Source organism: Anolis sagrei, chromosome 4 (genome assembly GCF_037176765.1).
Source record: "Anolis sagrei isolate rAnoSag1 chromosome 4, rAnoSag1.mat, whole genome shotgun sequence".
In the NCBI taxonomy this organism is placed as follows: Eukaryota; Metazoa; Chordata; class Lepidosauria; order Squamata; family Dactyloidae; genus Anolis; species Anolis sagrei.
The window spans coordinates 135,190,692-135,208,476 of record NC_090024.1 but is presented as its reverse complement, the minus strand read 5'-3'; the positions used below and the strand labels follow the sequence as shown (position 1 = coordinate 135,208,476).

At 38.4% G+C, this 17,785-nt stretch overlaps 1 protein-coding gene across 1 annotated transcript in view; it reads right to left on the bottom strand.

Moving 5' to 3' along the window:
* Positions 1–17,785, bottom strand: part of DIAPH1 (diaphanous related formin 1) — a 114,031-nt gene that overhangs the window by 71,747 nt on the left and 24,499 nt on the right. The window contains exons 2-7 of the mRNA XM_067467710.1: positions 15,508–15,534; positions 11,641–11,793; positions 10,604–10,705; positions 4,115–4,245; positions 3,272–3,358; positions 1,434–1,497 (exon numbers count right to left, since the gene is read on the bottom strand). Coding sequence (XP_067323811.1) covers positions 1,434–1,497; positions 3,272–3,358; positions 4,115–4,245; positions 10,604–10,705; positions 11,641–11,793; positions 15,508–15,534 — 564 coding nt within the window. The remainder of the gene's footprint in view (positions 1–1,433; positions 1,498–3,271; positions 3,359–4,114; positions 4,246–10,603; positions 10,706–11,640; positions 11,794–15,507; positions 15,535–17,785) is intronic.

Sequence of the window (17,785 nt, the reverse complement as noted above, 5' to 3'; positions counted from 1 at the left end):
AGAGAGAACAGCACATAATGAAATACATGTACTTGTAGTGTTAATCAGACAGGATGGTGGCACATAAGACAGTAACACAACTGTCAAAGAACAGACCAAGAAACGGATACAAGAAAAAGTAGAGAGGATCTAGATCACAAAGAGGAGAAATATTCAAAGGTGATACTGAGACCCTGAAGCACATAATGGGGGGTGGGGGGGAGAGAGAGATCTCAACTGATACTATCTGTCATTCTGAGCAGGATCAAACATGGGAAAAGGCTAACTAGGGACTGGGCATTTATAGATGGGGCTAAACATTCTCGAAAACAAGGTTGGATGAAGCCATGGCAGGGGGATCTCTCCCAGTTTTGCCCACCTCACTTTTCTGTAAAGCATTAAGCAAAGCTGGGGAATTAGATAGTAGAGTTGCACTGGTTTACTGGGATTCTCTGTCCCTCACCAGGTGCTCCATTTCACAATTATCTGTGTTTCAAAGTATCTGAAGGTAAGTGGCTGGGCTAGAATAGGAATTCTGTTGGTGTTACCCACCACGCAGCTCAACAGTCTCTCATGCTGAGCTGATTGAATTGGCCTTGGGTTTGGTGTTGAAGCACCTCCCCACCAACTTGCTGTCTTGGGAGAATTTCACAGCTGTACTGAGACCACCCTTTCAGAAGAACTTCTGGACTTCATGTCTTTCATAATGACCTTGATCCTATCCCAAGTAATATCTGGTAATGCCCACATAGTTTTCTTTGCTGTGTGCAGTGACAATGATCAGTGTACAGAGGAAACTTCAAATGTTCCACTGTCATGGAAGATAACTATTAGGTGTGGTTTAGACTGAACCTCTGTAGAGGTGGGAAGCCAATTAAGAGAGTGCTCCCCAGAATATTTGTAATAATGGGATGCATTCTGACTTATTTCCATTTCTGGTGTTCCTGCTTCTGCTATTTGATCTTTTGTTACTTGTTTGATTAACATTGCTTATCATTTTCTTCTCTCTCCTTGTCTTTCTCTAGCAACCTTCATCTTATATTCTTATTTTCAAAGAATTCCACCCATTACATCTTTGAAGCCTCTCTTCTTTTCTGACACTATTTTTACTGAAAGCCAGCATATCTATTACTGTGGCCTCCCCTCGTCTATTCTTCCTTGCCGTTGCCAAAGACTGAGGTAATTCTGAACCATATATTTATCTGGCATACCAGTTCTCTAAATTAAAGAGAACCCAAAATATTTACCCTAAGTCTCAACTATGGTTACTTCATTCTCTTTCCATCTTTCTTTTTAGTTTCCTGAGGCTGTGACTGGCTTTTTGTTTTAAATATAAGCACTCAGCTATGTTTATTGCTCATTTTGAATCAGTTTTCTAAAGTTTGCTTACTGGTTCTAAAAATAACTGGAATGGCAATGCACAAGTATCTACATGAAGAAGATAAGAAACTCACCTTATTGTTCATGAAAGCTTTTAAGCACCTAATGATCTCATGTTTGATCCGGGTGTCATATGGCCTGAATGGGAGGGAAGAAAAAAAGCAACCTGAATGATTGATAGTCCTGTACAATGAGGTATCACGTATCAAGGCAGGTTCCCAATCCCCATAATATCCAACAGGTAAAGCACCAGAGTTAAACCATGTAAAATAATGTTTCTTGATTCTCACGCAGGAATAGGGTAGTCCCACTACAGGCTATACCAGTCCCTACCAAAAACTAAACAAAGTGTACTAGGTTTTATGAACTGGGGATGGGGAGAAACAAGGCACAGAAAGGCTCTCTAACTTATATTATATGATGGTTAGCTGACCATTGGAGGGTTCCAGGATCAGTCATTTTAGGCTTATTTTCTTTCTGTGAAACGGCATTGTGATGTTTTCGAGTTATGTAAAACGTTATGTTTATTAGAGACATTAATGTAGAGTATGGTCACATATGTAACAATAAATGTAATAAGCTTGGATCTGTTGGAAAGGGGATGAGCATATTGAGTGTTGGGAGTGACTGACTGGCTGAGTGTATTGTCGAAGGCTTTCATGGCTGGAATCACTAGGTTCTTGTGGGTTTTTTCGGGCTATAGAGCCATGTTCTAGAGGCATTTCTCCTGACGTTTCGCCTGCATCTATGGCAAGCTTCCTCAGAGGTTGTGAGGTCTGTTGGAAGTAGGAAAAATGGGTTTATATATCTGTGGAATGGCTGGGGTGGGGCAAGGAGCTCTTCCCTGCTGCAGTTAGGTGTGAATGTTTAGCTGATCACCTTCATTAGCATTTGAAGGCCTGCCTGAGCCTGGGAAAATCTGCCTGAGCCTGGGAAAACCAGGCACAGATTAACACTTCCCAGCAACAGATTTTCCCAGGCTCAGGCAGGCCTTCAAATGCTAATGAAGGTGATCAGCTAAACATTCACATATAACTGCAGCAGGGAAGAGCTCCTTGCCCCACCCCAGCCATTCCACAGATATATAAACCCATTTTTCCTACTTCCAACAGACCTCACAACCTCTGAGGAAGCTTGCCATAGATGCAGGCGAAACGTCAGGAGAAATGCCTCTAGAACATGGCTCTATAGCCCGAAAAAACCCACAAGAACCTAGTGACTGGCTGAGTGTTTGAACGGGATTTTAAAATCATTGGTGAAAGCTGGGAGGCCAGAGAGAATGGGAGACAAGATAAGAGAGAGTTAGAAATATAAATCAGAAATATGAGTTAGTGTCATTCAGGCTTTATTTGTTTCAAGTAAGTAATTTAACTACATTTTTGTTAAATAATTTATTTTTGGATTACACACTGACGTCTCTGAAAATGCTACGTAATAGTTATTTGAATGTTTGAGATGAGAAACATGGCGTTTGTGGTGGCATAATTTATTCCAGGATGCTAATGCTCCCTGGGTGAGATTAGATGAATAAAGTCTTTCACAGAAACAGGCAAAAAAACATAACTGTTGGTGACAAATAGTAAAAGCTGTCAGAGGTATCAGAAAGGTTGAAAAAGAACTCTAGGGCTACCACAGCAGTCAATATGGGAAGAAGACATAGACCACATGATTCCCATCCCACTCTATTAGAAATTAATAGAAAAGAAGAGGGCACGGGGAAGAAAAATGTTTGGTTGTGATTATTATTTGTTTGCAAAATATTCTTGGTCTAAGTCTGAGCCACCAATGAACGGCTCACTAAGCTTCTCCAAAGCAAGTTTACACCACAGTTTATACTTACACCCAGAACAAGGTCAATCTATAAGTCCATATATATTTCTTAATTTAGACCTCGGAAAATATAGTCTCTTACCCCAAAATGTCATCCTTCTCATCATGAAGTCCTTTCAATATGTCCAGCAAGCAATTCAGGCCTTCTGCTCCAAAATTTTGCACCCAGCTGAAAGGATTATACAATTAAAACCCAACAGCTGAGTATATAAACAGCAACATTTTGCAACCACTGTGTTTTCCCTCTGCACTTTGGTTCTATTTCCCTATACATACACCTTAGGATCTGCAGCATCTGAGTCCAGTCAGCTCTTTTGGGAAAATGGACTGAGCAGAAACTTTGGTTCTAACCCCGCTTCTCTAACCCTGCAATAAGGCCCATGAAATGCAGTATCAGCAATATCACACAGACTTTTGGTCATCCATGTATCACAGCTGTGAATATGAAATCAGACACTTCTGTGATATGTTGATACAGTTCCTCCACTTTGATCACTAGCCATAAGTGATGTTGTTACAACTTTGCTAACAAGTAAAACAGGGATATTTCAATATCAGTTAATACAAGTGAGATTATGCTAACTGGTAGGAAGCAATAAATTTATTTATTTATTTAAAACTTTAGTATCCCGATCTTCTCTACCTCTGTAGAGGGACTCAAACCAGCTACGTAGCCTATATATGGAGGCTATGTAGAAAGAAAAAAGAAAATATAAAAACATTAAGCCTTATTTATTCTGATTTATTGGTTAATATCGGCTAACATTTTCAAAGCTGTATAAAATTCGTCTGTCAAATGAGTTGTTTTATGGTTGTGGATTACTGTCATTTTTACATATATCATCACCTGTTTATGCTTCAACATTTGTTTTATGATGACAGCATTTGTTGTGATCACAAACAATACATTTACTGCACAGTTTACCTGACAGGATTATTGTTGAGTGATACACGCAGAGACTCCAAACAATTAAGAAGTTGTGCATCTCTGAGACCAGATTTTAGTTCCTGGATATTCATCATAGGAGATTTGGAGCTCTCCTTTTGGCTCATTCCCTGCAAATCAAAGAACAATGGTGGTCACATAACATGGCAATAGAGTCAGGACATAAAAAGTGGTGGATCAAGAACTGTATATCACATATTTTCATTTTTAGCAAATGTTCAGAGCAACAATCTCATAGACTTCTTGTTCCTAAGTAGTATCTGGATACCAGGTTATATACCATTTAGTGGCTAAAATGTCTGTCAGCTGAAAGCCAGAGTTAAAACGTGTCATGTTGACAAAGTCAGAAAACTACAAGCAAAAGTTGATGCTTTAAAAGACATATATCCAGAATGCTGTGAAATGCTGTAAGATCAGATAGATGACTAGCTTGAGATTGCAGGTATCATACACAGTCCTGCCCTACATGCAAAATTGAGCATCTGTACAATCTATACACAAATTCATATGTAAAGGGGGTCCCATTTGTTTATACAGACATTTCCAGATGACAGCCCACCTATGCTTTTACCCACTAAAAAGGCAAGGGAGAACACCTAATCCTTGACGGATTAATACACAGCTGATACATTCAAGCTCCCTGTTTAATGAAGAGTATAAATAATTATTTTGAATTGTTCATAAAAGTAATTACTTATCTACGCAGAATAAAAGTTAAAAGATTCAAAACTTTGAAGACTGAATAAGTATGTCAGCAGGGGAAAATCCTAATAACAATTTATTTAATAATGAATTGAAAATGGGAGGAAACTGTGGAAATTATTTAGATAGAATGGTGCTTCAAAATAAAACAAAAATAGCAGAGGTGGAATGCAATGAATTAGTTATCCATAACTAAAGATAAATTAAGATGTCTCCCCTCAAAAACTTTTCTGCCGCTACACAACCCTCTGTTTGAAGGCAGTTATTGGCTTCAGCCTATAAAGTAGCTGCTGTGTGAGGGCAGCAGCCTTCAGCTCTCACTTTCACTGCCTAATCTAACTGGTGCATTGTATTCTCTATCCTGCTTCAAATTTCCCACTGACATTTGGAACCAGTTGATTAAGAAAATAACTTCTCAGAATCTCCCATGGCAACTCCTTAGAGAAAAATAGTTGTGCTTCAGACAGTGCTTGGAGGACCAAAATCCAAAGCTGATCACACCTCACAGGAATCCCTCATCTCTTCCTTGCAGTCTATGTTCCCAACTCCAGGCAATAAAAGAGTATCCACTGGGATATATCAGGCAATACCAAATACCAGTACTATTCTCTGGGAGCAGAGACAGTATGGCCTAAATCTCTGGGAGCAGAGATAGTTTGTCAAACTCATTGTCACTCATTTTCACATTCTCTCATAATCAGCCTCAAAGAACTATTTAATTCATAGATGGAGAATCCGTGGATACAGAGGGCCATCTATAATTATTCTAGATAACGCTCAATGCTTTTAGTTTTTACCCAGGTTAGGTTCCTGTGTGTTATTGATGAATGACTCTTCTCTTATTTTGATCATCTGCCATGTGGACTGGGGATAACAGAAATTGTAATCCAACAGCACTTGTGGCTCTAAAGTTGGGGAAATTTATTTATTTATTTATTTATTTATTTCATTTACTTATACCCCGCCCTTCTCACCCCGGGGGGGACTCAGGGCGGCTTACAGTGGGGGCACAATTAGATGCCCAAGGCAATTCACAAGTAGTACAAATACAAACAATTCAACAATTAATTAAAAACATCAGTACATAATAAAATCATAAAACAATCTCATGCTCAGAGTTCAGAGTCCATATATCCAAACCATTCCATTTGTCCTTGTCTATCATCAGAACCTTCAGTTAACTGTCAGAATGACCAAAGGCTTGATCCCAGATCCAGGTCTTCAGTTTTTTCCTAAACACCAAGAGGGAGGATGACGATCTAATCTCCCCGGGGAGTGAGTTCCACAGGTGGGGGGCCACCACTGAGAAGGCCCTGCTCCTCGTCCCCGCCAGCCTCACTTGTGGTTGAAGGATGTTTTATAGCCAGACGTCATAGCCACAAGCCTTGAATCTAAATGCAATCTCCACTATCCTTATTAAGTAGAACAAAATGCAGCCTTCCAGATGTTACTGTATCACAATTCCCATCTGCTCTAGTCATAATGTTTAATCATGAAGAATACAGAAGTTGTAGTCCAGCATCTAAAATGACATGGTAGGCCTGATTTAGTCCACAGACCTTGAGTTTGACACATGTAGGAAAAGACCACATAAAAACCATTTAGAAAAGATTTCCTTCTCTGACAAGTGTTTGTTTGTTGACATTTATTTACAACTCTGTTTACACTATATGTCTTCATTATATTTTGTAATGTTATTGTACTTTAGTTTGGTTTTACTGCTCTGTGTGGTGTAAATGCCAGAAGGGAAGATGCAGGTTTTTCTTTATATAAAGCAAAGCAAAGCATGGAGAACTTTCACAAGGTTGTGTCAGTGAATAGCTACACCTGCTAGATTTTGGCAACAAGTGTGTCTTAAACAATACAGATGTGGGAATGTGCCAGAAAAAAATTGGCAAGGAACCATACATTGTGCATATACTGCCGGATATAGTAAAAAAAGGATGAAAAACTGTATGATGAAAAGAGGAGAGGAACATTATAAAGAGAACACCAGATGTTATAGGAATATAGCAAGGTCTTTACCAATTAAAGAGGAAAAGTGGAAGGGGCAGTGAAATCTAGAAGCACCTTGAAGCCTATATGATTTATTTTAGCATGACCTTTTGTGGAATTCAGCCCACTTTTTCAAGTGTGCTGATAAAATGTAGTGTTAAGCCACAGGCAATTAAGAAGAGCTGTGGTTATCACAGTCATCACTGTAGCCAAACTAGCTTGAAGATTTCCAAGCAGGCGGGTTGTTTACTAGACTTTCCAGTTTGGATAGTGAAAGATATTGGAACAGCACCAGATCAGATGAGAGCTTTACTTAAATCAAATATTATGTTTATAAGAGACAATCAGATGTACTTGGGAATACCACAAAGTAAAACATAAAGTCACCTTATACAACTTAAACCCAGAAGCTCTAACTTAGTAACATGTCTCTAAAACAGTGTTTCTCAAACTGTTCTCCTCCAGGTGCTTGGGACGTCAGATCCCAGAAGACCCAGCCAGTTTATCAGCTATTAGGAATTGTGGGAGTTAAAGACCAAAACATCTGGAGGAGCACAGTTTGGAAACTCTGTTCTAAAAGATGGTGGCCTACAAATGACATGAGTAGCAGCCATACTCTGCCCTAACTTCCATTAGAATCATACAGTTAAGGGGCCACAAAGGCGATTAGCGTCTATTCTGGGGTACTAGACGGCTTTTTAGGCATGTAAAACCTTATAAAATTTTGGGGGGTCGTCTAGTACACCAATATAAAATTAAAATAATAATAAAATTACTGATAGAGCTTCTTGATGTGGAGGGCCTTGGCCACGGGCTCCCCTCCTCCTCCCCCGCTGCCTTGGCTCATGGCAGCCTCCCAGGCAGGCTCCCTATCCTTCCTCTTTTCCTGACTGCCACGCTGGTCAGGCCGCTCTCCTTCTTCCTGGCCAGGCCTCGCGCAAAGCGCCTGTTCTCCCACGAAACAACGTTTTCTCGTGGGAGAACAGGCGCTTTGCACGAGGCCTGGCCAGGAAGAAGGAGAGCGGCCTGATCGGAAGGGCCTCTGGCGCTGCTCAGGCCACTCTCCTTCTTCCTGGGCAGGCCTCGTGCAAAGCGCCTCTTCTCCAGCGAGACAACATTGTCTCGCGGGAGAACAGGCACTTTGTGCGAGGCCTGCCCAGGAAGAAGGAGAGCAACCTGATCGGAAGGGCCTCCGGCGCTGCTCAGGCCGCTCTACTTCTTCCTGGCCAGGCCTCGTGCAAAGCGCCTCTTCTCCCGCAAGACAATATTGTCTCGCAGGAGAAGAGGCACTTCCCGCAAAGCCTCGTCAGGAAGAAGGAGAGCGGCCTGAGCAGCGCCAGAGGCCCTTCTGGAGGCGGCGCAGGGTTTGGGGACTCATCTTAAACAGCGAGTATATCCCCAACTCTCTATTTTACATGCAAAAGTTGGGGGGTCGTCTTATAGCCCCAGTCGTTTAATACCCCGGAGTATACAGCAATCTAATTGCTCCCCACAATAAAAGAAAGAACAATGCTACATGAAGCTTCCCTTTTCCAATAATAAAGGCAAGTAGAAGATTTGTGAGAAAAACATGCAGTGCAGAAACATAGTATGAGAAGATTTTTGCAACACACACCACAATCATGCATTACTTTAGTAAACCTAAGAAAGAATTATTTTTGTTATTCAGCATTACATACACAGATAGCTTGTTTTTGTTGTTCAGTTTTTTAAATTTAATAAGCATCCCAACTATAATACCTGGCAAACAAAAAAAGTGTCCAGATACGAGCATTACAGATACTTACTTGTAGATTTCAAATTATTGTGTTATTTCAAATACTTATTACAGTAACATTCTATTGCCGTGCATTATTTTAAGTAGCGTATCATCAGAAACAAGAAAAGAATTCCTAGCTCAACTGGCACAATCCATAAGAAAGGAAGATGTCAACAGTTGTAAGCAGAGCTTGAAAAGCAAATTTCAGCTATTGGTTGTGACTATAGTTTCCTGCCCAACTTCTGGAAAAAGGAACTTATTATAAGAAACCCACTATATAAAATCTTGGCATAGTGTAAATCCAAGTTTTCAGATATAAAACAAAATATGCATTCCTAATGCGGAGAAAGTCCCTGGAACTGACCAGTAGAGGCATCTTCAGCACAATGAGAATCCTGGCCAGTTGTTATTTCAACAGGGAAATGTGGGGTGAGGGGTTTCAAATGGGATTGGACATATCAGTTGGATTAAAACCTTAAAAATATATTCCAAAATACAGTAATATATTGCAAACACTACTTGTTATGTTTGGATTGTGTCCTCTAATTGCCTTAATAAATGTATTACAATACTATGGATTTTATAATGCTTATGTTGCATATATACTATGCCATAAAGAAAGCTTTGTTTTATACTGGTTGATATCCCTTATCTGAAATGCTTGAGACCAGAAATATTTTGGATTTTTTCAGATGACAGAATATTTGTATTTGCATATACAATGTAAGGTATCTTGGAGAAGGCACCCAAGTCTAAACATGATATCCATGTATGTTTCATCTACATCTTATGCACATAGCCAGAAAATAAATGTTATACAATATTTTGATTCTTTTGTGCATGAAATGAAATTGTGTATATTGAACCATCAGAAAGCAATGGTATTGCTATCTTGGCCACCCATGTGGACAGTTCTGGATTGTTGAGCATTTTGGAATCCCAGATAAGGAGCGTTCAACCTATAATACCCTACTTCTCTTTAGAGATTGGTTGTTTATACAACATTTCACTTCTGGCTATTAAAGTGGCATTTTCAGAATTCCAAGATAATGACTGCATAGAATAACACAGAACTACAGCAAAGGAGTTCACCACCACATACCAAGCACACAAATGAAATGAAAAGGTAATTACAATGTTTAGACATCACATGAAGACACTGTTAATCATGAATAACATGAGCGTGGGCTTCCTGCTCCTCTTTAAAGGCCTAGAAATTTCTGCTTCCCTTTTAGATCAAATTCTAAGCTACTAGATTTTAACAGTCCCTTCCTTATTCCCATGAAATGGCGAACAAAACTGTGCTATACAACCCAAAGGACAAGGTGAGTGACTCCATATCTTTCATAGAGGCCCTGTCTACAAGGACTAAAAATCATGCTCACTTTATATTGACCTTTATCCTGACACATGGTATTTGTGACAATTCACATCCAAACTTGTGTTTCAACTGCTTTTAAAAAATTGCCTTTTACCTACCAATCTCGGCAGAGATCCAAATGAGTTCCAGAGGTTTTGTGTGTGGCCTTTTCCAATGGGAAGGTTTGTATTGGTGGATAAGTTCGGTAAAGGTAAAGGTAGTCCCCTGACATTAAGTCCAGAGTGGCCCAAATTGGTTGATGGGAGGTGGCAAGGGCAAGCAGTGAAGCAGCCATAAGCCATCAATAATGAGAATTGGAGGAGTTTTTTTTGCAAATATGATCACATTGAGATGAGATCGCCCCAGGGGAGAGATGTGGCTGCTTAAGTCTAACTTGCCATAATGTTATCACTGCATGCAATGTGATCACACTAATAGGGCAAACATGGGGACCCGTGAATCCAAAAAATATAGGGTAAATACATGTGGTTTCCCCCAGGTGTACTCAGGTATAGATTGCTTAATCTCTTTCCAAATCTGAAAAAGCATTTTTAAAACAATTCTTTACATCAAAACAAGGATGGTTGACAAACTCTAAAAGTATTCTGTGGGTTGTTACACTGCACTTCAGCTTTCAAGGCCAAGAACTCACCGCTTTTGAAGTGTGCAGGTACTGGGAGACCATCTCTCTCTTGATGACAATATCCTTCTCCCTTAGAGGCTGCTGTTTTTCCTCATTGAGATTCATATCCACCTATTTAAAAAGCAAAAGAAAATGTCTTATTATGCAAAATAACTGTTGTTATAAATTAATGTTCATAAAATCTCAAGAGGGAAACACCCTTATCTTTTGCCATCAATGCTTCACATCTGATAGCCTCTTTCTCAGATTAATTTTAGTTTTTCAGTTTTGCTTTTCTGTAGGGGATAAGATTCCATCACCCTAAGAGCAAGGAAATTTCTGGAATCCTAGTGGTGATTTAGGTCGTACATGGGTAGAGATGGTGTCAACACAGAAATATAACCAAAGTGGGTCTCTTCCCTTGCTAAGCTTTCTTTCAGCCTTCCTTTACTCATTTTTGAAACATCATTTGTGCCATCAGGCAAAGATTCAGTTTGCAGGTTCTCCAGTTTAATGGCTCAACTCACTTCATCTGAGGTAACAAACTACTAATTCCCTTTTGTGAATGCATCATGATGTGTTCTTCTGCTTTAGAAAAATGAGTTACAAACATTCGCCTTACAAACAACTTACAGTCAAGAACGGGGGTGAGACAACAGGAAGTGAGAGAAATCTACCCCTAACAAGGGAAATTCACAAGAGTTTTCATGGAAAAGGGGACAGTGAAGCTTTCTCACCAATCCTTCTTTCTAAAACAAGCCAAATTTTTCAAAATCCAATCATCCCAAGGAACAAAAATTGGATTAACTCTTCCAAATAGAGGCATAGACAGTAAACAACAAAACAAAAAAAGTGCATAGGTGTTAACCCTTCCCTGTGCTAACCTTGTTTGCAACTTGGTACTGCCTGTACTAAATTGAAGTAGTAGTAGTAGTAGTAGTAGTAGTAGTAATCATCATCACCATCATCTTTATTTGTATCCTGCCCCCTCTCCTAAAAGGGACTCAGGGCAGCTTACATCACCCAAATATTAGCAGTAGAAAAAGAAGATAATTTAAACAACTTACCAGCATCTGCTCAAAGAGGACTAGCACATCTTCATCTGAGATTTCCTGAAGCAGCTGACCTGAAACATCTGAATATGAAGCAGAGGAATTCCTATGCGCCGCATTTGATTTTTCCTTCTCCTTCTTTATCCTCATGCTTGTGAATCTCTCAAGCTGATAAATAAATGTGGAAATTCAAAATTAATTAATTTTGCTTACAGAGTCGATTTAACCTCTGCATTTTAACCTACATTTTATTAGTATTAGTGTCAGTCTTGGTTATGTATATTTTAATATATGCACTTTAATATAATTATATTTTATCTGTCTATTTTAACCATGTTGTATCCCACTTCGAGCTATGAGGAGAGATGGGTAACAAATAAACAAATATGTTTTTAATTAAATGTAGAAATTCTGTTACTTTCATGCCTCATAATAATAATAATAATAATAATAATAATAATAAATGATGAATGTATTAATTACCTGAATGTTTTGAAGGTATTTTTGATATTTTTGAAAGTACTATAAAATATTATTATATTTATGTTTATTTATATCCCATTTTTTCTCTCTACAAACAATACTCAAAGCAGCTTACAATCAATTCAATACAATTTAAAAACTGCAAATATATAAACAATAAAATAGAATTAAACATTAATGTTATTAAGAATAAACAGTTAAATTCCTTAAAACTGATTAAGAGCTTAAAACAAATAATGTCTAATGATTGTAATTTCACAATCATTAGACATCATTGAAAAAGCAGTTTTGTAGAGTCTTGGAGCAGATGAATATCACAGGATTTCATACACAGAGAGACTAAACTGAGTAATAATCAGGTCTTTTAAAATGTATTATCACTATGTTTTAGTCATTTTTGTTCTGAGAAATTGAAGCAGAAGCCAAAATGTTTTGCTAATAAATTCATACAGTTCTATTGGTTAATCACTCTAATAAATATTTGAAGTAATTAAAAGCATCCTTCCAGAACAAACTTTTCAGAAGTACTGTTCTAAATCACTTATAGACAGATAGACAGGCATCACTATGTTATTGTACAAGAAAAGACTTACAATCCAAAAACTAAAACAATGCTTGTCTTTTATGGCCTCTTGGCAAAACTCTGCATCTACGGGTGCTTCTACAATTTCTAATTAATGCTGTTTGGCACCACTTTAACTGTCAAGGATCACTGCTATTGAATCCTAGGAGTTGTAGTTTTACAAGGCTGTTAGCCTTCTCTGCCAAATGTTTTACAAGATAAGACAAAGGAAAGTTATCAAATGGCCAGTGGTTAAATACAGAAGATGAAAGTTTCAGTGAAGTTGACAAGATCTGTCTTCTTCAACGAAAAATGCAACTGGTAAAAGGAGCCTGTAGTTTTCACCACCAACTGAGCACTCAGAAGCACCAAAACATCAAGTCATACTTCCATGCTGTAAACCTACATTTTATGAGGATTGTAACCCCATACAAAACAGCTGGCATCTGACTTTGGCTCTCCTTTCATCTTATCTAGGTTTTAATTTTTTTTTCCACTCAAATTCAGTTTCTCTTTGTTATCTAAATGATTGCTCAGGGTTTCCCACCACCCCAACATGCAAGAATGTTCAAACATACTAGGCGCCATCAGACTATTGCTGACATTTTAGACTAAATTTTGCAATGATCTCACATGGTTATAAAACAGAATAATGGACAAGATGGATATACATGGCTCCCTTTAATCTACTATCCGTATCAGTAATCCATGAACTATTTTTTAAATATATATGTGTGTGTGTGTATTCTAAGAATGTAGATATGACATCCTTCAGCTCAATTCTCACAAGTGAGCTCTGGATAATATCATGGATAGTAATATTAAATACCTCTAAGAAGTTCAGAATAATTAACAGGCTTGTCTATTTCCTGATGCAGATTATCCATTAGGACTGCCACAATTCCTGACTCATAAGAAAGGAAATTACACAGTTTTACTCAGGCAAACCTGGAATCAGCATCAACATGTCAGAAGGGACATGCTTCAGAGCCTTCAAGAAACTACATAAATAAGCCATTGGGATGGATGATTTGGAACACCCTCTTATTGTGAATCCTGCAGAACACTTAGATTTAGCTCTCATAAAAATATGTCCTCCTCCTTTCCCAACTGCCTTGAACTATCATGTGCAGATGATAAACAATTGCTATCAGTTGTTAATGAGGTTCCTAAGAAATCATCCTAGAACAAATATCTGGGGCCTCAGAGAGGACATAGGTCTGTAACCAGCATGAGAGGCAGCGCTGCAGACAGAGTTCAGTTTGTTTTGTTTCAAAAGGCAACAGACAAAGACAAACATCCACATAAGTCTTGCAAGAAGGCCTGCATGAATGAGGGTCATTGTGTGCCACTCTGAAAAGGCAGTTAACATACTCTATCAAAGCAAGTGCTTGGTGCAGTGGCATGCCAGAAAGAGAGCATGATCAAAAAGCTGGCAAGAGAAATATAGCAAAGTGGGAAGCATTTAAGTATGTCCCATCTATCCCTGTTAAAACCTTAGTCTTGACAGTTTGGTATTTCAAAACACTTTTCATGGACACACTTGTATCGAGACCATTTTACAATAACAAAGTCTAGAAATTATCAAAGCATCTGTGACTATATTCCACCCTGTACTCTCCAATAAAGGATAGAGCTTATAGGAGGCACATTTAATCACTACTGTCACTCAAGCACTCAGACTAGCACCAGAGGAAGCAGCACTCCTAAGATGCAAACCTGAACATTAAATGGGGCTGCTTATGCCAGGTAGCATTGATCGGATAACCAAAGTGGGTTTAATATATTCAAAAGACACGAAGTCTCAGTTTATTCACCCACAGACACTCTTCTCTTTATTCTTAAATTCAGGATTACAACAACAACAACAACATCTTTATTTTTGTATCCCGCCACCATCTCCTCAAATGGACTCAGGGGGAGGGGGGCTTACATGGGGATCAAGCCCAGTTAAACAGAGATTAAAATATAACACAGTAAAAAATTACAAATACAAAACATCATAAAACATAACAATCAACAACAACCAATAGCCTAACATAGTTGTCATATATTAAGCTAAGGGGCAAGGCTGGGGCTTGTGCAAAACATTTGTGCAAGATCTCCTAGGATCTTGATATGTGTGGACATGCACACATTCATGAGAGAGAGAGCACATGAACATGCAAGTGCATCATAAGGTTACTTTAAATATTTCTTGCTCATTCCATCCAGCTGGGTTGGGATGAATGTTCAAACTGGTAGGATGCATGATGAATTCTTGTGATGCCCTGTAATTCAATGGCCAATGGGCAAAGCAGCAATTTACATTATAGTTGTGTTTCTTTAGCCCTTTATTTTAGTATGAATGAAAGCACAAAAATTCGGTGCTCTTCAGCCCTGCTTCCAAAAGGTATCAAAAGAGGGTAGCAAAGCATTCAATACCACTGTGAAGTCCAAATGATTTTTTTTTTGTATTCTACCCTCTGTTTTATGGTTGAGGCTATCTAGTGTGGCCAAGACAATTTCTCTCCTATAAGCAAATCTGAACTCAACCTGAAAGAGAATTCAATTTGTGCAAGAAAATTATAATCAGATATCCACTGAAGATTCCTTGCAACAACAGTCAGAATAAATGAAAAACATGGGGAGGACTACATCTGTTTAAAAAGCAGTTAAGACACTATCAAAGCTAGCACTCGATGCAAGGTAATATGTACATGGCATACCAACAGAAGTCACCATCAAGTAGCTGGCAACAGAAATGGAAGCATCCCCACGCAGAATACATGGTGGTGGAAAATGTGAGAAGTAATATAGACAATGTCAAATAAATAATTGAAAGTGATCATTCTTACCTCATCTGCCATCACCCTTTTCAGATTCTGTGATTTGAGGAAAGAAAAGGAGAGAAACTTGAATTAGTAACACAAGAAAAATCCAAGCAGAAAACAAAAAAGAGTAGGGAATTAGAGTATTATCTGATTTTTGCATATTCTCTTCTTGACCTGAGAAGACCCAAATGTGTATTTATTGTCCTCTGGTGCCACAAAATATGTTTCAGGGCCAGAAATTTATGTTCATAAGTTGATTATGGAGAGATGCACCAGTATGTTCAAAACCTCCTCCCCTACACAAAACACCTATACAGGAAAATGTAAAGATAGTAACAAGGCCTTTCTGTGGAACAATCAAACTGTATTGCAGGTGTGTGTGAATATAAAATGGATGAAGAAATAGGAAGAGGTACTGAGATGTCTCACTTGCAAGGAAAGACCTAGCATTTTTTAAAACCCATATAATTAAAAAATCATCCATAACACAAATAATTCAGGAAACACTAACTGCATTGTACTTAGTGTATTTATCAACTACTTCAGAGAAAGGAAAGACATATAATGACAAAAGGTATCTATCTGACAGACATTAACATTTCTTAATAACTTCAACAGAAAGGACTACATTTACTCTTTATACTTAATAAGATCCTGAACATTGTCAGCCTACCACAATTTAAAAAATATTCATACTAAAGCCTAAATCTAATCATTGCACTAGCAAAGCATAACGCCACCTCTGCCCTGCCCTCTATGCTCCTGCTTCCAAAACCCCAAATTCCGGTCCTCTCAGCTCAGTGTTGGAGTCATGAAAACTTTGGCAAGAGTAAAAGGCTTCTGGACACCACCCATTTAAATGACAATATGCAGTCTTTATAGTGGGGTCTGCAGAAAATGTTTCAGTAAGCCTTGTCAATGCTAATTTATTTTTAGTAAATGTTTGATTTTTATACCTATTTTATATACCTATATGCCTGGGGGTCACATAAAAGATGTTGAGAGCAGTTCCCAATCTGTTTTCCATGGAACCCTAGGATTCCACAAAAGCAGAATAGGGGCTGCACAAAATCTTTAAAATCTTTTTAAAAATCCATGCTGGGGTATTAAGATTGTATTAACATTTAGTGTAACACTGCTTTAAAAAGGACATTTTAATTCCTTAATTTCCAAACCTACATTATACAAAACATCCAGATGAAAGAAGGAAGAACCTTGTGAATTCACAATGTTTAGGGGCAGAATAAAGGTTCTGTGGGAAATTCAGGGACAGAGTTAGAGTTCCACAAGAAAAAGAAGTCTTCTGAAGGGTTCCATGGCCAAAAAAGCCTGGAAACCACTGCTTTAAGACATCTTACGTCTGTTCTAGAGCACTGCTTCTTAAACTATGGGTGCCAGTTCCATATAATGTCGAAGTCCTGATAAAAATGGACAACTGTAAACGTTTTCTAAATGTACAGTGTTTACAGTGGATTCTACAGACGATGCTTCAGCTGTACTTCATAAAAAGGAAACAGCCTGTTTAGCAAGCCTTGCAAATGCTGGCTTATCAGTTTTTTAGTTTAATTTTAGTTTATTTGATGCTTTCACATATAAGGCAAATAAGTAAATACATGAAAACCAGATTATTAAATATGATATAAAACACACCATTAAATCCTATATACACAAATATATACACACAAAAAACACATATACACAGACTGGGCCACAGCAACTGTTGGTTACTGTTGGTCAGCAGTTCTGCCGGTGCAAGGGTGGAAATGCCTGAAAGATGTAGAAAGATTCCTAGACTCATTTTGATGGGATGCAGGTAGGCGAAACTGCAGGGAAACAGTTCCACATGTTGTATTATAAACTAAAGGGAAGGGAAACGATGGCAAGATCATGAGATGCATCGTCCGCAATAGACCTAGAGAGACAAACATCAGGAAATGTTTGATTTTTATACCGATTTTATATACCTGGAGTAATGTAAAATTTTCTTGGGCCAAAGAGGTCCCAAATAGAGACATTTAAGAAGCCCTGTTCTAGAGGTTCTCCATCCATCCACAGCAGGTCCTGAGGACACAAGGAGAGGGAGGGAGGAGAACTGATTTGTGCCTACTTCCAAATTTGGCTGTGTTTTGCATACATGGCCTTCTTCAACTTGTGCAGCCCCATTCAAATTCAGCATTTCCACCCTCTTTTCTTATTGTTAACTAACTGTCCCCTGCCATGTGTTGCTGTGGCCCAGTCTGTGTATATGTGTTTTGTGTGTATATATATTTGTGTATATGTGTGTTTGTATGTATGGAGATAT